Source organism: Aplidium turbinatum, chromosome 1 (genome assembly GCF_918807975.1).
Source record: "Aplidium turbinatum chromosome 1, kaAplTurb1.1, whole genome shotgun sequence".
Lineage (NCBI taxonomy): Eukaryota > Metazoa > Chordata > Ascidiacea > Aplousobranchia > Polyclinidae > Aplidium > Aplidium turbinatum.
This window is the reverse complement of record NC_137472.1, coordinates 27,151,025-27,173,651: the sequence shown is the minus strand read 5'-3', so window position 1 is coordinate 27,173,651 and position 22,627 is coordinate 27,151,025. Positions and strand designations below refer to the sequence as shown.

Here is a 22,627-nt window from a genome sequence, read left to right as displayed (position 1 = left end):
GGCTTACAGTTGAAATGCAGCAGTAGCATGAGCACAGCAAACTTCAAGCTTGGTTTGATGGAAGACCCTGCGCTGATAGGTTGCAAGCACTTGCCAGGTTCAGCTGTTCCAGATAACTTCCGAGCAGACAAACCCTCACCTAAGGAAAAATAAAGTTGTACCAAACTCATGCATTATTAACAGTTTATGCATATTTTTATAAAGCACTCATACTCAGCATGACCAGGGCCGTTGACAGGATTTCTCGGGCCCGGTACCAATTTATTTTCGGGCTCCCTTCGGCCTTCATCGACTATGTTATTGATTATGTTTGAAGTCGCGGGGAATTTTTAAAATCCGGGCCCCTTAAATATTCCGGGCCCGGGTCCAAAAGTACCACCTAGACCCCCCTGTCAACGCCCCTGAGCATGATACTGTCAACCAATACACTATTATATACTATTCTGAGTCCGAGGATAAAGATTACCAAAATCAATCAATTAATCGGAACAAATTTTAAAAATTTTAAACAATTAAAACTCAAAAATGATGTTCAAAAACTTTATCCAGTGTGGCATAATGACTGCTCTGTTCTGCAACTTATCACAAAACATTCACCACAAATTGTTTTTTTTTTTATAAATTTAGTTATTTCAGATGTAGCGGACGGCGAGTGGTCTGAACATCCGCCCATGCCTAGCTGTAGCTGCTACAGCAACATCACGGGTACCAGCGTGTAGCGGGGATGATCTTGAGAATAATACCTTACTCCTTTTGCGAGTATGAATTTATTGCAAAGAAATGAATGAACTTCCACGTCGGAACGTTGTAGCTAAATAATGCCTTGAATTCAAGTAGAACGAGCTAAACTAATTCAGAGCATAAAAATTACACTACAGCCATAATTAAACTAATATCGTGATTTCCAAGAAATGAATCCATGGCAAACTGACTGAGAAAATAAGGCACCACACAACTGGCCGACAAAAAACTATACTGAGAACTCACAAACTGAACTGTGTTTCACGCTGAACGATTGATTTTTAAAGGGGCTTATTGCTTCAAGCAATGCAGCATGTGTCAAATGGTCAAATGCGCAACGCTGCAACAACGTAAAACTACGTATGTAAATCAAACCGAAGAAACACCCTAATCTTGAGCTAGCCTTCCAAATTCCTAACAAGTACAATTTTCACAATGGCAATTATACTAAGGCAAACACGAAAAGGGCCGCAAGCGCTACAGACACCCCTGCAAGAAGGCAAACGGGGTGGCCGTTTGGCTTCTGGTGAAGCTCTCTGCAGCGAGGACATGAAGCAGGAGAGGTACACAACGCGTAGTACAACATCACATAATACATCGCATAATACATCACGCAGAAATGACACACGGTGGACAACAAGACGGGTCGGATCCCCTCCGCACGGCGCGAGAGCTAACAGTTCCTCTGTTTCCAGGGAGCGGCTGGTCGGCTCTCGATTGGTTGAAGCAGAGGTCTCGTGCGGCGGACATCCGGCCACGATGATTTCTAAATTAACACAAAAAATGTGGAAGGTTACAATTATTTATTGACAATGACAAACACAATCTAAACGCTACGCAATGATAATCTAATCGCTACGGCTGTTACAGGTTAACACTGCGAAAGCAGTTAATGTCTACATCCAGTACACGAAGCCTAAGTAGTTGTGGAAAGTGACGAAGCATGTCAGAGGGCACAGAGCGCACTCTCTCTACGAAACGGAGGGACAGTCCGAACAACGGCCGTGTGAAGCAGTCGCACGAACTGCCACACACCGCGGCGCGAGAGCAAAGCGTCATGACAGCAGGATGGGAATCTCTAACTAAACGGGGAAGGTGAAAAAAAGGACAAACGTTTTAATTAAACCAGACCAGGACTGCAGCGCCAGCAGACAAACCAAGGGGAGCGACGAGGCAAGAAGTGCCCAGCCTCAGGACAACCTGCAAGTACAGGGACTGACTCAGCATAATAGCTATACGAAGCGACTACATGAGGAACTGGTCCAACCGTAGAACGCGGATATGCGCAACGATTCGGGGCCCCGCTTGTGGACGTTGGCGAGCGTCATTGCAGTTCTGTCGTCTCCCGTGCCGGTAGGAACATCGTCGCGCCTGCATACTTGAAAGACTATGATCTATCTTAACCGGCTCTCCGTCCTGGGCACGACGTGAAACTGCATCCATTCATTCCATCTTTCTTTAGCTAGTCACCGTTCTTGCATACAGTTATCGAATTAATTACAGTAGCTCTCCGTCCTGGGCATGACGTAAAAACTGCAACCATTTCTTAGTCCTGGATAACACTTGAAACTGCATACATTTCCTCAGTTGATCACTCCCTCGTTTAGCAGTTCCCTGCTCTGTAGTTGTCTTTAGGAGCTGCGCTTCCCTCATATAGGCGTGCGACGCAGCACACTTCCTTTACATAGTACCTTGTTATAATCCTTGTCTGACCACTGGTCATCCGGAGGTCAGTTTGTTCACGTCGCGCCTTGTTGTTCATCTTTGTAGCCACTGTTAGGAACTTGCTTGTTAAGGTGGGGCTTATACGCTGATTGTCTTCGCAGGAGTGTCGTCTCAGCGGGTTGTACTTAATGTGTATCTTCTAGGTTTCACTGTCCGTCTCATCAAGCGTTGCTGTGAAGCCACACTCTTCACCGACATGTCATGCATATAACCGACATGTTGTTCGCAGCAGTGACGTTCGGTGGCTTAAACCGTTGGGAAAGCAACTTGGAAATATGCTGCAGCAAGGTAGTAGGCACGAAGGGCGTAACCGTCGAGCGAAGCCCGAAGGCGTGTTGCCGAAGGCAACACTTCCAGCGGGGAGTCTGGGGGCCTCCCCCCAGAAATTTTTGAAAAACACTTCCAATTTGGTGCGCTCTGAGAGCATTTCCAAAACAAATCAAAAGTAAAAATCTGTCAAATTGTGCTTCGCCTATGTCGTGATCATACATCCATTTAATGTTTAGAAGTCACGAACAATCTTAATTTTAACGTTGCAGGACCAAAATCCAGTGTTAGACATGGAATAATAGTTGTCTAAATATTTAATTCGTCATGAATGTTCATTCTCAGATATTTAGTTAGGCCTACACTACAAAAACTAACACTTAGGCCTAAACATTACAACCGCAAGCAATTTGTACAAAAAGCTGGATAAGTTTGCCTCCTGCGTATAGAAGCTTAACGAACTAAATATTGCATCCGCACCTGAACGTTCATTGGCGAAGTAACGTTATATCAACGCTGTAAAAAGGGCAAAGGCATGACTATGAAAGCTAGTAGGCTAAAGTACATGGCGAGGAGACATCAAAAAACAGCAACAATCTTTTCGCCATTATGATGCTGTGCTGTGTACCGTGACGAGAGACCATTCTGACGAGTTAGTTTAGCGAATGTACGCATTGACGTCACTGGGAAAGCAAGTCTCACCATAACACATCTGATTGGCTAAGCAGCTGGTGACGTTTTGCAAAACGAGTGAGGATTGGATAAAACGAAGGCGTTTTTTGACATTTTTGAACCTTGGGAAAGCAAGTTTGATAGTTGCTTCCCTGGAGCCTCAGTGGTTGTTTCTGACAGGAGCGTTTGCGTTAATTGGCATTTATAGGCAAGGCATGCGGTTTGGTGAGGACTTAGACTACTCACAAGCGTTACGAGTAATTCTAGTCACGAATACAGTAATTTTCAAGTTAAAATAGACGTGATAAAAATAATAAGAAGTTAAACCTAGAATTCAGTCATTATATTTTGCATAGTTTTCGCTCAGGTAAGCACTGCTTTCCTTGCTTTCCCTCACCGATCGTCACTGGTTCGCAGTCACTTGTTCGCCGCTTCCTGCACTGTTGGACCAGTTCCTCATGTAGTCGCTTCGTATAGCTATTATGCTGAGTTAGTCCTTGTACTTGCAGGTTGTCCTGAGGCTGGGCACTTCTTGCCTCGTCGCTCCCCTTGGTTTGTCTGCTGGCGCTACATCAGACATACACCACATGTTTCAACATACCCCGCAAGTGGGGTTTGTTGGACCACTCACGGGTTTATTTGAAACATACATCAATTTTTTTGACATAACCCAGAGCATCCAAAACTGTCTGTCAAGCAATCTATCGCGTATTATTGTAGCTTAACAAGATAGACAATTTCTGCTGACAGCGCTCCGTTCCCTTCTGGTGTTTTCAAAGACAAGCATGTCACTTCCAGCCTGCTTTGCTTTAACCCAAGAGCATTATAACTTTGGTAGCATATTTATATGCCAATGACTTTACTTCACTAGTGGACAGTCCATAAAAAAAAGATTAGCCAAAATTTACTTTCTGTTTAGGTTGTTGAGAATGCTCTATCAAAACTTTCAGAAGGTCTTTCCTTAAATTCCTTTATAATACACGGCATTGCACTCGAGGCAAGAAAAGGCAACATTAATGAATGAATTGGTTTTCCTTGAAATCTATCGTGCTCTCCCGATTGTTTTTTGACCCAAAAGCCAAATATAGAGAGCTTTGGCATCACGGTTTTTGGTTAACCTGTACACCGGTGGAATCCCAGCCAGCTTGACCCTATATCTGTAGCTCAGCCAGCCATGGATATTGACTACCTTGACCCTACATCCATAAATGCACATTTGACTTGTTTCATGATGACAAGTAGGCGATTGCCATTACTATCTTTTCTAGTGTCACAATCAAGGTGCAATGCCTCGCGATGGCTTGCTTTGTATCTTCAACGAGCGTGTTGTTTTCATTATGGAATTTTGAGCGATGTGTTATTATCGGGTATTGACCTAAAGTAACCTCTGATGACGAAATCTGTATTATGTAACGTGTTTTCTACAACCTTCGGCCCTACGTGACATTCTAGAGACTTCTGTTGTTTACATCTCAATGCTACGTGACCGACGATGAGTTCGTGTGATGCAACACTACGTCACCTTCTCGAAGTTACTGGACTGAACAACCAACTATATAAATAGTGGTGTAGTTTGTGTAATGATTATTATTATGATGATTATTATGAGTTGATTATGAGAGGTGTGCTATGAGTTGTGGATTGGTAGTTGATGCAGAAATTAGAGTTATTTGAGAAGCCGTTCGTTAAAGTTCTTCAAGAAGTCAGATTATCATTTCACTAGTAGAATTATTCGACATTTAATTGACTGCTTTTCGGTTTGACCCATTAAACTACGTCATTGAACCTTTCCAAGTCTTTTTCCTGGTAAGAGATAGAAAGAAATCGTGACATTCTGGGGGCTCGTCCGGGATAAACCGAGAAAATTTAACCGAAAAACCGAAGAATACCGAAGATTTATTGAAAGAATAATAAATTAATGTCAAGATGGCGGATACTGTCAAACATGAGATGATTGAAGACTTAGGGAGCATGGCTGAACGAATGGGGCTGACTGGTAATGAAAAGTCTCAGTTTGTGATGGAAGAGTATCACAAGATAATGGACCAAAAAGCTCAGCGAGAAGCTGACGAAAGAGAAGATAGAAGAGCTGCTCGTGAAATAAGGAAAGCAGAACTTGAAGCTGAAGAAAAGCGAGCACAACTTGAAGCTGAAGAAAAGCGAGCACAACTTGAAGCTGAAGCAGAGGAGAAGCGGACGCAGCGCAAAGCTGAAGAAAAACAAGCTCAACGAGAAGCTGAAGAGAAACAAGCGCAGCGCGAAGCAGAAGCTGAAGAAAGAAGAGCGCAATATGAATTGGAAAAGTTAAAACTTGAATTAGAAAGACAAAAGCTGGACATTGGTGAGCGATCTAATTCTACTAATGATAATGCTCGAGATGTTATTGTGGCGCAAGTTAGACGTCCAGATTTGCCATCATTTGTTGAAGAAAAAGATGAGTTGGATAGTTATTTGTTAAGATTTGAAAGATATGCTACAATAGCCAAATTAGAGAAGTCGACGTGGGCTACCCAGCTAAGCATGTTATTATCGGGACAAGCTCTTGATGTATATTCAAGACTTTCGCAAGAAGAGGCCATGAATTACGACAGATTGAAGTTAGCTCTGTTAAAGCGATACAATTTTACCGAGCATGGATACCGTCAAAGATTCCGTGAGGCAAAGCCTGAACAACACAAAAGCCCAGGTCAATTTATTGAACGTTTAAGAAACCTTTTGTTAAAATGGTTTGAACTTTCGGGGGCCGAACAATCATTGGACGGATTGGCAAACCTTATAGTTAAGGAACAATTCACAGATTCATGTTCAAAAGATCTGTCTGTTTATCTAATGGAGAGAAGTCCAAAGACTCTAGAAGAAATAGCCAGTGTGGCAGAACAGTACTTAGTTGCTCATGATGAGAAGTTGTCGACTGAAGAAACGTTGTCATGCGATAATGACGAGGAGCAAACAAATAATTCTAAAGGAGGTGCTGTTCCAAGAGAAGTACGTTGTTTTAATTGTAATGGCTTAGGTCATAAGTCTGTTAACTGCCGGAAGAAGACTAACAGAAATCATCAGGAAACGAAGAAGTGGTGCAATCGTTGCAATAGGCAAGGACACGAAGCGAAGGAATGCAAGGATAAGTCGTTTTCCCGATCCAATCAGTCTGGAAAAGATAAAGACACGGACGTTTATCGATGCGGTTGTGCGTTAATGATTCCTGAACCCACGCTTGGGGAGGAGAAACCGGATGAAGAGGTTTGCGGAAAAATAATAGCTGAAGATTACCTGCCAGTAGTGGATGGAAAAGTTGGAAACAAAAAGGTAAAAGTTTTACGTGATTCTGGTTCTACGGGTATAATAGTGAGAAGAGATTTGGTTAAAGACAGTCAACTAACGGGAAAAACTGGCCATGTGATAAAGATAAATAACACTTCAATTCAAGGACCGTTAGCGAAGATATATATCGAAACTCCATATTGTAGTGGGACTGTGAAAGCGTTATGTTTACAAAACTCTTTAGTTGATCTTATAATCGGAAATGTTATTGAGAGAAATTCTGAAGTTACTTGTTATTCTTGTGGCAAGAATGGTCACTTTGCTCGAGATTGTTCTGCAGATAATCAGCAAGGATCTCACGATGATGGATATTACGAGCGCGATGAACCGAGGAGAAGAGGCAGGCGACGACCATTTGGAGTTTGCTATAGATGCGGTAGACGAGGACACTTCGCCAGGGAGTGCGTTGCTGACGGCGGACATTCGGAAAATAGACGTTGCCGTGACAACCACTGCTACCGATGTGGGGAGATTGGACACATAGCCAAGAGCTGCCCTTTTGATGAAAAGGCTTGCTACAACTGTCATAAAGAAGGTCATCTCGCCAAGGACTGTCCGGAGAGGAGGTGTTTCCGATGTAGGAAGATGGGTCATCTTGCTCGCCGATGCATTGAACCCATTGAGGACGATGGAAACTTTCGCAGAAAACGTGACTATTGTTTTGAGAAAAGCTATCGTTGGTAGATCGTGCAACGATGGACTAATGAGAACTGTTTTATTGAGTAATTAATTGTTTTGTAGTGTGTTTTGTATTGATTGTGTTGTTATATTGTTTACAACAATATTCTAAGGGGGGGCGTATGTCACAATCAAGGTGCAATGCCTCGCGATGGCTTGCTTTGTATCTTCAACGAGCGTGTTGTTTTCATTATGGAATTTTGAGCGATGTGTTATTATCGGGTATTGACCTAAAGTAACCTCTGATGACGAAATCTGTATTATGTAACGTGTTTTCTACAACCTTCGGCCCTACGTGACATTCTAGAGACTTCTGTTGTTTACATCTCAATGCTACGTGACCGACGATGAGTTCGTGTGATGCAACACTACGTCACCTTCTCGAAGTTACTGGACTGAACAACCAACTATATAAATAGTGGTGTAGTTTGTGTAATGATTATTATTATGATGATTATTATGAGTTGATTATGAGAGGTGTGCTATGAGTTGTGGATTGGTAGTTGATGCAGAAATTAGAGTTCTTTGAGAAGCCGTTCGTTAAAGTTCTTCAAGAAGTCAGATTATCATTTCACTAGTAGAATTATTCGACATTTAATTGACTGCTTTTCGGTTTGACCCATTAAACTACGTCATTGAACCTTTCCAAGTCTTTTTCCTGGTAAGAGATAGAAAGAAATCGTGACATCTAGAAATAGGAGAAACCATCACTACAAATAAGAGAAACCAAGTGTACATTAGGCCTATTCCTGGACATGATCTCTGCAAAGGATCTTGTCATTAAACTTTTCACAGTGTTTAAAAAGTAATTTTATGGTAACAACACATAATGTGATTAAATGGCTGTAGTTTTTAAAAAAATTTCCAGGTAAATATTTCCATGGAAAATCCGACGTTGTTGAACGAAAAATTATTTACGGCCCCAAAATAGGCTATTTTTATCGTGGGAAAAAAGGCTGCATAGGCTAGGCCTATTAGAAGCATGTTATCGTCAGGGACTTTAATCTGGAGCAGATTTTTACATGTTGCCTATTCGCACAAAAATAATATAAGTCTACAGAAATATTAATGCACTATAAGAAAGAGCAAAAGGCTGTAAAAGCTTCGAAATAGATTTTAAGTGGATATGGTTAGGCTATATTTATTTTATTTGTTAATTTGGCCAGTTTAACACAAAATTCGAAAATAAAACTTCGTGAATCAACTTTTTAATCTTCTTTTAAATTTACCGATGATCTAAATGGATGCGTACTGCGATCAATACTGATCAAAGAAGTAGAGAGTAGGCTGCGGCATGCAATCGATAAATTCAAGTGTATTGTGAAGCTTTGGCCACACAAGTGTGGCTTCGTCAGTGACTAGCCTACACATCAAAGAAGATTTAAAGTTTCACTTTTGTAAGAATGATACGTGTAGGATACTTAAGAAGGCATACTTGTATGGCAAAAGCTGTACAATACCCTTGGATCAATTTAACTGTGATAGCCTATTCTCCATATCTTCAATACAAAATATCTGTGTTTTAAGTACGCTTTTGCGCATGCGCGTAGTCATGCGCACAAATTGAACTGATCATTTTTTCGTGTTTTACGATTAAACAAGACCAGAAAATTTGTTTGCGGCTGTCTTGTAACATTATTAAAGTGTCTTGGTACAGTAGTAAATTCTGTTTAAACTTCAAATGCCATGAACAAAAAGTGACTTCAATGCAATACAAGGGAATTTTAACCGAAAAATAATTTTCAGGGTAGGGGGAAAGGGGCTTTGGACAAAAATTTCAAATTTTTTTTTCTAAAAGTCTTAGAATGTACTGTTGTATCCTAAAATCTGAGCTAAAGATGAAATTAAAATTAATCTCCCCATACATCTAATCTCTCAACAGTTGATAGCTCCTTTTTGCCAATATTATTCCGCAACTAAATTTTGAAAAAAGTTTAGATTTTTGTTTCCAAACAAAATAACTCATTTATGACGATTAAAACAAAAGCATCTGTTACGTAACAGTATAGTTATGATGTATAACGCAACGTGACATAAGAGAGAGAGAGAGAGAGAGAAACCTTTTATTTTGTCTGCTGCGAAAAATAGTATACGGTACAAATATAAACCGGTACAAATATATTCAACAACAGACAGGAAGCAGCGAAAGACTATATTAGTCATCGAGTCAGCTGCTTCCCGTGTTTTTAATGTGACAAATGTAAAGCATCCGCATTACGTTGCAAACAAGATAAGCATAAGTTCCGCAAAAATGTAAACAAAAAAGTGGATTCCTGTGGTTTCATTGTAACATCAAAAAATATCACGCCCTACAAAAGTAAGTTAGTAAGCTGTGAGGAAAAAAAATCTATGCAAAAACAACAACTGTTAACTGCTAGCATAAAGGACGAAGCAAAAACACTAAAAGTAGGCCTATCTTTATAAATTCATACTTTAACAAATCCGTCAGTTTATCGGCCGACTTGAGTACAGTTAATAAGATTACAGTCGTTAATAAGTAGTACGTAGCACAAGTTCGTGAGTAGCAAGCCTACGTAGGCCTATAGTACTAATAATGTTCAATCCGAAATAATCGTCAATGTTGTGACAATAAAAACAGTCACGGACCAAGTTCATTCATATAATAAATTTTTAGTTTTTTCGTGAAAGTTTTAATACTCGTAGCCCCAACTATTTCTGAAGGTAAATCATTCCATATTTTTGGGCCTAAGAATTTCAAACTGCCTTGACCTTTTCTTGAGCTGACACTACGTAAGTGAAAGTTATTTTTTTGAGAAGCTCTCGTGCCATGGCAATGTACTTCAGTAATTTCCTGAAAGTAAGGTTCAAAATAGCCAGGTAATAGCATATTTCTAAATTTAAAGACAAATTTAGAAATTTCTAGTTTATGCAAATTACTGATAGGAAGTATGTCGAGATCTTGGTACAGTGGTGAAAGTTTTGCTCTTCTGTTGCTAAAGGTTATTGTGCGAATGATTCGATTTTGCATTGTTGAAATTTTCTTGAGCAGTTTTTGTGTGCTTGAACCCCAACATAAAATGCCATATTGTATTATTGAGCGTGCAAGAGCATAGTACAGCGTTAACATGCTTTGTTTGTTTGTGTAATTTCTAATTTTATAAAATATTCCAGATATTTTCGCCAATCTCCCAGATAGATCTTCAACCCAAGTAGCAAAGATTGGCGTCTAGCCAGCTCCACGCTAGCGAAGTTATTGGCGACGCGCCAGCGATAATCGCCAGCCAGCCGCCACCGATCTGCTCATCGCATAGCCGGCGTAACGCTGGCGAAATTCGACAATAAAGTCGGCTGTGCGTAAGCGCCTCGATGGCGAAAGTCGCTCAAGTTAGTTAACAACGCGCTGTCTGTACGCCTACGAATTTCGCTAAACTTACTGGCACGTTTTTCCGGCTGCGCGCACTGTCGCTGGACTGACGAATGTCGCCCTGCTGAAGCCCCTTTTTTTTCGGCCACCAGCAGCAGCTGTTGTTTTGCGAAATTATTAAAACAAAACACTAAAACTTTTTGAAGCATTTTGTGTATTAATTGTCTTTTTGTGGTTAAAGCGAGACGCAATTCAAAAATGTAAAACAACGAAAACAATGAAGATTTTTAATACACTGACTTACCACAGCTCCATTTTCGTAACACAATGCAAAAAAATGTTTCAGTAATTAATGAATGGTGGTTTTCTGATCATTTGTAATACAAATAACAAAACAATTTACAAGTCCAAGCCATGGGAGAGCAAAGCTAAAGACTATAAACATGAGGTTATTTGTAAAAGCCCAGCAGCTGCATAAGTGAATTTTGACAGTTTTCGCGAAACAATAATTTTTAAGCAAAAAATTCTATTAAAAAAAACTTTCTTGGTTTTCGAAACTATAATGAGTTTGATTAAAATGTTTGCTTGCAAGATTTACCCTAGGCCTAGGGTAGGGGTAAGTAAAATTTACTCCCGGTTAGAAACCAATTGTGTACTACGTACTACAGTATCATAACTATAAGCATATATTGTAGGCTAGGTATTGCAATACGTCAAAATCACAGCACTGGAAGAAAATACACAGCAACATCAAGAACACTACCATTGCTTCCACTGTACTCTCTGATGTAATAAAGATTAATACGAAGCTAGCAGAGAAATTCAGATTAATGAGTTTTTTGTGCTATCTGGCTTTGCTATCTGTCGCCAGCCGCCTTCAAATACCGCTTCACTGCAGATTCGATATCTTTGTCCGTCGCCTTGGCTTGCCTTCGAATCACATCTGTAATAATACAAAATGAGCTCTCTGTGAAAACAATTTCGCTCACAACAACAACTTAATTACACTACTAACTCATTATTAGATAGCACATCTTATGATCGTGGATGAAATGTCGAAAATATGTAGTAAGAGTGACGCAGAATTAGGTCAGCGCGTCATAATCACCACTGTTGTATTGAGCGGGAACATTTGCTGTTGTATGGTATATATCCAGCTGCGATTACCAGCGCTGTAGGTCTTGTTTGCAAAGTGTTAATCCGAAGTGCTAATTTACATTGGCTGGCAATATTGTCGTTTTTATATCGATTCAATGTTGTCGGACATTGAATCGTTGTTAAAAAGGAAAACTAGGTTAGTTGACATCCGAGGGAAAAACACGTGTCTTCATAGTTCAGAAATGTTCCCGCTGTGGGTTAGTGACTTCAAACCCTCAATGGTGACATCATAACGGAATAAATGGTCAGATTTTATGAAAGGCGGCATGCAGTTGAAACGATTTACTGAGCTGCGAGCAGTTGAAACAATTTAGTGATCGTTAGATGGTCCCGCAATACCGGATTACAATCCCGATAAAGCAGTTATTGCGTGGTGTAACGATTCTATTGCAGGACGTCGCCTAGACTTCAACAACGCTAAGTTATCATTTTAACATTGTTGCAAGTTTAATTTTATTTGCTTGTGCTATCGTTACTTTGGCCTCCAAGCACGCAAATTTGGCCGCCGAGAAGGAGCTTTCGGTAGGCCACGATGGCTGCCGGAAAAAAACACGAGTTTTAAGGCCTGCCCTAGTCAACAATTTGGGTCGATCCTTTCCTGAAAAGCATAGGCTAACAATATATACTGCATCATGTTAGCATCAAAAAGGTTTTGCCATTATTTACATCATAATAATAAACCAGTAGAGTAGTAGACTACTATTCTGGTGCTTTCGTGTGTATCTCTAGTTTTAGAAGCACTGTGAACACAAATCAACACAACACTTCAAAACTAACCGCAGCTATATCTTCTTAGAAACATCGTCTATTTTCCAGGAATAGGTTGAATGCCATTCTTTGCTGCGTTTGTCTGGTTGAATGGCGGTTGCCAGGTTTCAGATCCAACTATTATGGACAATTGCCATAGCACCATCCTCTCCATCAAACTCTATTATATGATATTGTTCCATTTCTGTATCTTTCGTCCAAGAAAACCTTGTATCAATAGGCTATGAACAAAACTACAGTTAGTTAAGAATAAACCTGTGAACAAAACACATGTAAAACAAATAATTCGTCATATGGTTTGTTCCGATCTTAATTTTGTAATATAATATATACAAAAACTAAATTAGTAATACACAATCTATACAGCAACCAGTATATACCTGTACCACAGACTAACTTCAGACTTAGGTTTTTATTGCATTGTAGCACTAAAGTAATTGCATTACCGAAATCTCTATCAATGTGCCTAAAAACTTGCTGAAAAAACACGATAGCCTAATTTGTTTTGTAGCTATTTCCTTATCTACTTTTGCCTTAAGTTCATTAGTTACATCTTAAATGCAATAAAACATGTTCATATAAATTACGTCTCACATTATTTAGTGGTTTACCGCAAGTGACTAGAATACTGAATACCAGACACCATCAAATCAACCACTTAGTGAATTTGTTAGCAACACAATTGCATATCGCAGTAACCTAACGACTAACGAGGTCCCTAACCCTAAGCTTTATTACACAGCAGTCTACCCAATATCTGAGCAAACAGGTTTCCACTCAATCGCGTGTTTGAAATGGCACGTGACTTCAATCAAGCGCAGCTAAAACGGAATGAAGCGCGGCCTTTCGTAAGAAACTCGACAGCGCGTTGTCAGCAGAAAACGAGCAAAAATCGAAAGCGCGTCTCTCGCACGAAAGTCGACCGCGCGAAGCCAGCAGAAAACGATGAACTTTGAAGAAAAAAAGTCATGACGATATTCGCCATGCAGGCGCTGGCCTACCGCTAACGATTTTCGATGTCGCCAATGTGAGCGCTCGCAGCCCTGATGACGCCAGCTGCACGCCAACTATTGCTACCTGGGAATGTGATAATTCCAACTTAGTTTGTCATCAAGAAATATGCCAACATATTTGATGTTGTTTGTTTTTTGAATTTTTGTATTGTTCAAGACTACATTTAGTTTAGAAGTTGATCTCCCTTTTCGTTCAAGTAACATGTAAAACGTCTTGGAGTAGTTGATGCATAATTTGTTTGCATTGAACCAATCAGCGATACGCTGCATCTCAATTTCAATGTTTTGTTGCAATTGCAAAATAGATGTTGCTGAAGTAAATAAAACAGTATCATCAGCAAATAGCTGAGAATCGAAAGTTGTTATAAGAGGCAAATCATTTATGTAAAGCAGAAAAAACAATGGTCCAAGTAGAGATCCTTGCGGAACACCACATGTGATATTTTCATGTTTTGATTTGAAGCCATCAGCAAAAACGTATTGTTTACGGTTGTGTAAGTAAGATTTTATAAGGCCTCCCATTAAGCCTCTCAAGCCGTAACACTCCAGCTTTTTTAGAAGTATTTGGTGGTTAACGGTGTCAAACGCTTTTGCTAAGTCAAGAAACAACAGGTAAACGTAATGATTTTTTTCTTTGAGTTCAATTAGTCTTTCATAAAGATTACTTATTGCTAACGTTGTAGAATGACCTTCCCTAAATCCAAATTGTTGATCATTAATCACATTGAATTTGTCAAGAAAGCTTATCAAGCGTTTGTAAATGATTTTTTCTAGAAGTTTGCTGATATTTGAAAGCAAGGAAATAGGACGGTAATTATTTGGATCTGTTTTTGCGTTTTTCTTGAAAACAGGAATAACTTTTGCAATTTTTAGAGTGTCAGGAAATATTCCTTGTTTCAAGCATGCATTAAAAAGTTTAGTTAAATGAGGTGCAATAATACTTTTTAATAACTTTAACATTCGAGAAGAGATGTCATCTGGTCCATCTGATTTTTTAACATCTAGTTTGTTTATTAGACATTCGACTTCACTTTCATCAGTTTCATATACCGCACATGTTTGTTTTAAAGGAGGCCCCATGAATGAATCAAAGTTTGACTTTTGCTTTAAGTGTAAAGTTAGTTTTTCGCCAATATGTGTAAAGTGGTAGTTAAGTTGGTTGCATATTTGTTCACGATTTTTGCATGAAATGTTTTCTGCAATAAGTTCATTGGGAAAAGTATTCGTTTTAGTTTTCCTGTTTTGAAGAACTTCATTGATAGATTTCCATGTTTTTGATGAGTCATGTCTCGATTCATTGAAGCGATGCTTGAAGTAGTTTTGTTTTGACATGTGTTTAATGTGAGTTAATTTGTTTCTATATTTTTTGTAAAAAATTATTTTTTCAGGACAATTTTTTTTGTAGCAAAGTTTGAATAATTTATTTTGGTGTTTGATTGAAACCAGAATTCCTTTTGTGATCCATGGTTTGTTGTACAATCCAGACTTTTTCCTACTGAGTTTTTTTAATGGGAAATGAGAGTTGATTAGTGTTTGCATAATAAGTATGAATTTATTAGTGCTGTCGTTAACATTTTCATAGCTTGTGGTTAATTTTAGGTTTTCAAGCTGATCTAAAAGATCACTCAAAAAACCATCAATTTTATTTTCTTCAATTTTTCTTGTTAAATACTGACGTTTTTTCGTTTTGTGTAGCACAGTTTTGATTAATAAAAATGTTGGTAAGTGATCAGATATATCATAAGTCATAACATTTGGGATAAATTCCAAGCTTATTGTAAGAATCCAAAATTTTGACAAATGTTCATTGAGAGCGACTTACTTGGCATTGCTGCATTTTCTCACTTTTTGATGGGCATGTGACCACATTTATATCTCTTAATCAGCTGCTTTTAAACATGCTTGCTCTGTGATACTGACTAGTCAATGCAATATGAAATATGAATAGTAATGATAGAAGCGAAACGAGTTGCGAGCTGTTTTCGATTTCGCGTATCACGCGACCAAATGCACTTCCTCAATTTGACAGGTAGGCTATACTGTCTCAATTCTTACTTTCATTTACAATATCAACGGTCATCATCATTCCAAAATCTTCGTGTATCAAGATATGACAATGGATCACAACCTCTCCCGTAAACCTGTGGGCCAGAAAGCGAATCTGCATCGACACAAAACGCTCATTATGGTTGACTTGCGTTGATGACAATCAGATTTTACAGAATAAATTTCATGAACATTGAAGCTCAAAACAGAGTAGGCTAATAGGTTTGGGCTAGGAATGATGGTTTTCGCCTTTGGCTTAAACTAGTTACGTTTGTTGGCATTTCTAACGTCGGTTGTATTATACGACCTGAAAATGAACCATGTTTTTATTAAAGCATTAAAAAGGACAGCAACGATCAAACAATTATCCGTTGAACCACAGCATGTAATTACGACTTGTTGGAATATTTACAATAGAACCCACTAAGAAAAAATTGAAACAATTGCAAACATTACAATTAACTTTTTTCATAAACTATGTTGCTGCTCGTCATATTTGATACTACCGTAATATTTGATAATGGCGGAACTAGAACAACGTCTCGAAATTCTCCAGGTTCCACATATCCAAGAGTACCCTGACCGCCCCGTTCAGCACGCTCGTGGTGGTTAACAAGTTCCCCTTTCTTGCACAATCCCGTTTCGTTTGCAAGAGGGAGATAAAAGTTTGCAGAGTCAGCAAAACCTTAAGTATTAATAATCGTTTTAAATAATAATTGATGAGGTGTAAACTTATAAATTTGATCAAACAAAGCAGATTTTAGTTGCAAGCATACCAAGTATTGATAAACTAAGCAAACACTTTAAAGGTAAGAAATTCCTTTTCGGAGTGCTCAAACATCACATGACACTACTCAGGGGTGTTTGCCACTAGACAGCACAGCGATAAAAAAAAAACGTTTATAGCCTATTTGCAGTCATAACCGCAGGGAGTGAAGTTTTAGCTCTCAGTGTTTGAATTTATTCAGTTAAAGATAAAAATGAAAAAGTTTATTGCAACAACAAAGGCTCTAAGCCTGGGGGTAGACACTTTAACATGAAGATATCCAATTCAACCACTAAGATCCCAATTGCTGCAACTACACCGTCAACCAATCAGAAGCTATGCTGTTCATGACGTCATCAAGGTTGCGTTTCTAGGAGAACAAAGGAAAAACCTAAATGCTAGCTAAATTAAGCCATCGGTTTGCCGTCGGCTGACTTGGCGCAGAGGGTTAGGGCGATAGTAGTCATTTTATTGACCTGGCTTTGGTTCACACCACTGCTATTGCTCTTTTTTCTTCTGTAATTACCAAACAAAGTTCTACGTAATAATCAACTCTCTGGCTGAATGCTGGAATGGTCACAATTGGACGGACAACGTAACATCTGATTGGTTCGTAGTTGAATTGGATATCTTCGTGTTAAAGTGCCTATCAAGCCAAGGGTTGGCAACCTGTGGCTTTTTAGCTCCTCTGAAACGGAACCTTCTAAATTTGACAAAACTTGCAATTTATAAGTTATGTCCGCCCCGATAGCTCAGTTGGTTAGCGCGTGACTTAGCGCGTGGCTCTCCATTCAGCGGCATCTAATGGATGGAATAATTCCCTTGCAACAAGACTTCAACAATCGGAAACTTCACTCTGTCAATCTCGGTGACAGGGCCTGGGTCAGTGATTCAAAGCCTCTTTCTACAAGTATGCGAAACTGCCAGGAATAAGCTCTGCAAGAAGCTTTCCCAGTCCGAGGATAAAGATTCAATCAATCATATTTACGTTTGACTATTATTATAATGAAAAATAAAATGGTATCAAAACATTGTTTACTAGTGATGCAAGATGATGCAGCAATGAGCCCTTACTGATCGAATGATAGGCCTACTCTATCAGAAAGTAGCCTAATAGATTTTTTTACAATGTTTGCCATTCAAGTTTTGACTTTATCAGGTTTTTATAGCTTTTGGCGCTGACAGCATAGGCTACCTTTTCTATCAGTAGCCTACCCATGCACAAATAAAGGAGAAAGATTTTAAGCGTAAACAGACTATGCTACTTAGCATGGACAGATGAACTTGAGCATGAACTTTGCACTCAATGCAAATGATGATGGCATATCTATAATATATATCAGGGGCTCCGGACACTTCCTGATAGTGGGGGGGGGTAATTTAAGCAGGGGCAGGAGCAATGTTTTGACATCGACAGGGGGTTTATTGGATTATTATCGCATCACATATACTTCTGGGAGGTCGCCACCCAGACCCTCCTTCGCATTACTGAAAGCTTCAGTTTCTTATACAGCGTCTTAGGCGACATGTTTCGCGCCGAAGGCGCAAAATTTTTGCCTTTTAGCACGATTTAAAATCGAAAAATTATTTCAACGAATCTAAAATCGCGAGCAAAAACTCTTTAACATTTGCCACATTTTTTGAGGTTTTTAGACAATTTTGACTGGAAGAGGGGACGTACGCAAAAATTCCTCTCTGTATTCTTCCTTGGCTCAAGTCCTCCAAACTTTGCACTTCAGACGCTAAATGGTTAAATTTAAAAGATCAAAAGCGTTAAAACCAAAGTTTTCTATAACTTAATCTACAATTGCATGAATACAACACGGTTCCTGTGCCATAACATCCGCAGTGAAAGAAAAAGTTTCAGCATCTAGGGTCTAGGCCAGGGGTGACGAACCTTTTTGCGGTCGCGGGCCACTTTGTCAATTACACTTGAGTTATCGGGCCACTTTGTCAATTACACTTGAGTTATCGGGCCACAGAACTTTTTAATCGAAGCCTAACCTACTATGAAATCTTCTATAAGCGACTCAAGATACTATTCATGAAAAGTAAAAAACGGCAGATGAAAGTAATGAAACCCACACAGTTGAAATTATCTTACGAAGAATCGAAACATACAACAGTAAAAAATAAAAACAAATCAACTTGAGCAAAAAGGATAGAGCAAGAGTACTTGCGCACTGATAATGAAGACAGTTTAAATTTCGAAGCGTTTGCTTTCATATGAGTATGATTTCTTCTTTTTTTGGCTTTATCCTTTTTGCCCAAGACTAAATGTTTCGATCATTATGCTCCGAAACAACAAATCAGTTAATGAAATTTCTTTTTCAAACAACAAACAAAAGCCCTTACGAATCATACAGCTGAAGCTATCTAATGCAGCATTGAAGCATAAAATATTAAAAAAATAACATTGAAGCATTGAATTTTTTTGCTTAGTGGGATTTTTGGAAAGTTTTTGCTTGACTAAGCGTTCAATATTAGGTTGAACAGACGATGTGGCAACTCTCAACTGCATACTAAAATTTTCATCTGTCAGCCTCGACCTGTAACGACTTTTTGTAAAGTGCATTTTAGAAAAGAACTGTTCGCATAGGTAGGCTACGTGCTGCCGAAAACAGGTGACCATTTGAGAGCGTGAGCGGCAAGAAAATAGCAAAGGAAAAGTGTAGCAGTGAAGGCATAAAACAGCTTTGAGATGTCTTTTGTCTTTATTGCATGAGCGATTGTCAAATTGTTTTGCAGGCCGCACAAAATTCTTTGACGGGCTGCAGGTTCGTCACCTCTGGTTTAGGCCTACATTCAATTCAGAAAAAAATAAAAGCTAAAATGCATTAACTTTTACAACAACCGAAAATATAAAGACATTAAAACAGTGCAACTGTAGTGGGTTTCGTTCGCGAGTGGTAAAAGCGAAATTAAACAGTTTGTAGCAGTGAGAAACTATGACGTCACACATAGCGCATTGTGATGCGTATATTTTTGACAGGATACATTGGCCATAGATGACTTGGCGTTGTCTTGCGAGTCGGAGTTACCAAGCAAAAACCTCAAAAGTTATGCAACAAAATAAAAACATGAAAATAAAACACAAAAGTAAAAAATATATTAAAAATGAAATTTTTATCTCTACATTAGTGGGGGGGTAATTTTGCATTAGTTACCCCCCCACTCCGATTGGTGGGGGGGTAATCACCCCCGCGGCCCCCCCTCTAACGGAGCCCATGATATATATGCTTAATTGCCTACGTGGAAAAAATTAGGAAAAACAAAAAATGTGACTTCCAAAGACATTTTCAAAACAGGCATAGAGAATTTGCTGCAAAGTATAGGCTACCCCATTTTGGAGATGAGCTAAAGAAAGCAGTATTGGAACTAATGCAAAAATCGGAGCAGCGTAAGGAAGCTTTCAATAAATGGATAAAAGTCCCATGTCATACCAGTGCGGTATCCGGACAACTGCCCCCTGGACAATTGCCCCCATAGGACACTTGCTCCCCGGATAGCTGCCCCCAGATAATGAATACCAAGAGAATAATAAAATTTAAGCATGACTTGGTGAAGTTTATTCATAGCTCGAAGACGTGTGGTAGCAACATCGTTACTCGTTACACCGAAAAAAGGAAAGGCAGGCGGAAGGATTGTAAGGTCAATATCAGGCAGATGCTGACTTTGCTCTGAAAATTCGTATGCTTCTAGCTCTAGCTTTCATTCGACCAAATGATGTAGTTAGTGCGTTTGAAACACTTTAGGATACTATGCGAACAGAAGTTGACTCGATCGTAGATTACTTTGAAGATGTCTTCATCGGAAGAAGGCTACGCATCAACAGACGATCACCCCATTTTCCGATCAGCATGTGGAGCATGCGTGATCGTGTAGTGGAAGATCTTCTCCGCACAAACAATTCGTTGGAAGGATGGCATATCCACCTTCAAGCTAACATTACTGCATGTCATCCAAACGTTTAGAAGTTATGGACAAATTAACGAGCGAGCAGCTTTAGCAACGGTAACAATTAACCAAATGGTTGCAGGATTTCCTGCACCACCGCCCAAAAAACGCTATCAAAGCTATTCAGCTAGCATTGCAACCATTGTAGAAAACTATCAAAATCGCAATGTACTTGACTTTTTAAGAGGAATCGCTCATAATTTAGGCTACATTTCTAGTGGCGATGTTTATATACCTTTCTGCCGCAAAATGAGAATCAAACCATTAGCGCTAATTAAGACAAGACTTTACTGCACTTTTTGATTTTTGAGGGCAGTTGTCCGGGAGGCAATTGTCCTAGAACCACCAGTGCTGCTAGTTTTGTGGCAGCTCAAGAGATTGTTAAGCAAGGAAAGTCGTACACAGATGGAGATTACGTTATATAAAAGAATCGTTTGGTACCAGAGAAACTGTGGTCTGATGTCTGATCTATTCTAGAAAAATACCACGACACGCGCATAGCCTACTACGTTTTGTGGCTCTTTGCTGTTCATATCTGCCGAAAGATATAACCGAATGGCTCTTTTGTTAAAAAAGGTTGCCGACCCCAGCTCTAAGCTATGTATAAATAATATTGCATCAACACTTGTTTGCTAAGTTTTGTCTTGAGCTGTTGCATACCATCAGCAGCGAAATTAGGAATTGTGGAAGGAGGAAGCTGAACAGAGGCAACTTTGTTTTCAAAGTTGGGTTTTGAAACGTCAATTTCACAGGTTTTATTCTTTTTTCATCCACCAGGCAATTTTACCCCACATGGAAAAATTCCATGCGATCTTTCATCATGCGAGTTGACTTCATGTTCTATCTGATGTTCTGCGTAAGTGATGTCACTGCTGGATCACCGCATTAATTCAAGCGTAGCTGACATGACCATTTCAACGTGCCTGCATCAGCTCCCAGGACAAATCCATTAGTGGACTTTATTGTAAAACATTTTCAGAACTTAATGACCCTAAACATGTCACTAAACCAGCACTTACGAATGAATAAGATTTATAAGGTTTTGAAACTTTTATTTACGCTTTTAATCAATAACCTACTTTTTTCAAGGTTGGAAGCTTACTTTGTTGAAACTCTTGACTTTGGTGAGAGCACACGTCCCCATTTAGTGAGTAATACACAAGAGCCGAATCGTCCACGTCTTTGTCTACTGCAAAGCTGACTGGCCCGGTATAATTGTTATAGCTGATTATCTGGGAAAATTGACAGAAAAGTGTGTACAAACAGTGGATAAGTTCTTCCATTTTTAAAAATCCTATCAATGCAATTATGCAATCATAGTCCAAGCACTAACTTTTTGATACATCTCAATACAAATGAAACAATGGTAACCACAAGAATGGTTTTTTACTACATATTTAGACATTTGAACTTGTGATACAATATACCAGGTGGATGTATAAATTACAAAAAATGTGCATTTAATCTTTTAGAATTAGATAAATACATTATTTTGTCTGAACAATTTTACTTTTCTATATATCTGAGAAGATGGTTATGGGATACTGTACTAACTTTACAAGCTAACCCAAATCCAAGGTGCATAAAGATATTTCAAATTTATCAAACTACAAAGATGAGCCAATAAGTGATGAGACTTTCGCAATTACTTCGGTGTCTTTGTAACTACAGTATAAAACTGAATTTTTCTATGACGGTTATGAAAGAAGTTGCCACTTCGTTTGCAAACTATTGTGTTATATTGAAGACTCAGCCCCGGACAATCTAATATCAAGATGGATCAAACGTGTTGCAAAAGAGGGAAACTATGTTGAAAAATAAAAAGTATTTTTTTAATTCAGTCAATACAAACTTGAGTTTTTCAAAAGTCCCATCATTTATTTACTCCTCATATTTCGACATACTGTACAATAATTTCAAACAGGAAAACGTTCGTAATGTGAAAATGTAATGTCTTCACGTTTATACAGATACAAAAAACAATTTTATCGGTAAAAGTATTATCTGAAATAGCTCGCCCTAAGAAAACTTTCACCCAAAAGAAACCACCAGACGTGGATGGTGTGTTCTAATAGGTTCTATTTGAATCAATATGGTTGTAATCATTAGCATGCCGCATTGATATAACACTGCAGTGTTAACTTTTTTGTTTAACTTGTATTAAATACAGTATTATAATTATTGCTGTAA

At 38.9% G+C, this 22,627-nt stretch overlaps 2 protein-coding genes across 4 annotated transcripts in view; one reads left to right on the top strand and one right to left on the bottom strand.

Annotated features, from left to right (window-relative positions):
- Positions 1 to 22,627, bottom strand: part of LOC145772047 (laccase-like) — a 56,167-nt gene that overhangs the window by 813 nt on the left and 32,727 nt on the right. Inside the window, exons 10-13 of one of the 3 annotated variants that reach the window (XM_082583866.1) lie at positions 21,540 to 21,669; positions 16,221 to 16,399; positions 15,724 to 15,829; positions 8 to 139 (exon numbers count right to left, since the gene is read on the bottom strand). In XM_082583866.1, the coding sequence (XP_082439992.1) occupies positions 8 to 139; positions 15,724 to 15,829; positions 16,221 to 16,399; positions 21,540 to 21,669 (547 nt within the window). The other 2 variants (XM_082583858.1, XM_082583874.1) reach the window with 2 other exon arrangements.
- The window catches only part of LOC145772068 (putative monocarboxylate transporter 5), a 72,979-nt gene that overhangs the window by 23,128 nt on the left and 27,224 nt on the right, over positions 1 to 22,627 (top strand). The window lies entirely within an intron of this gene.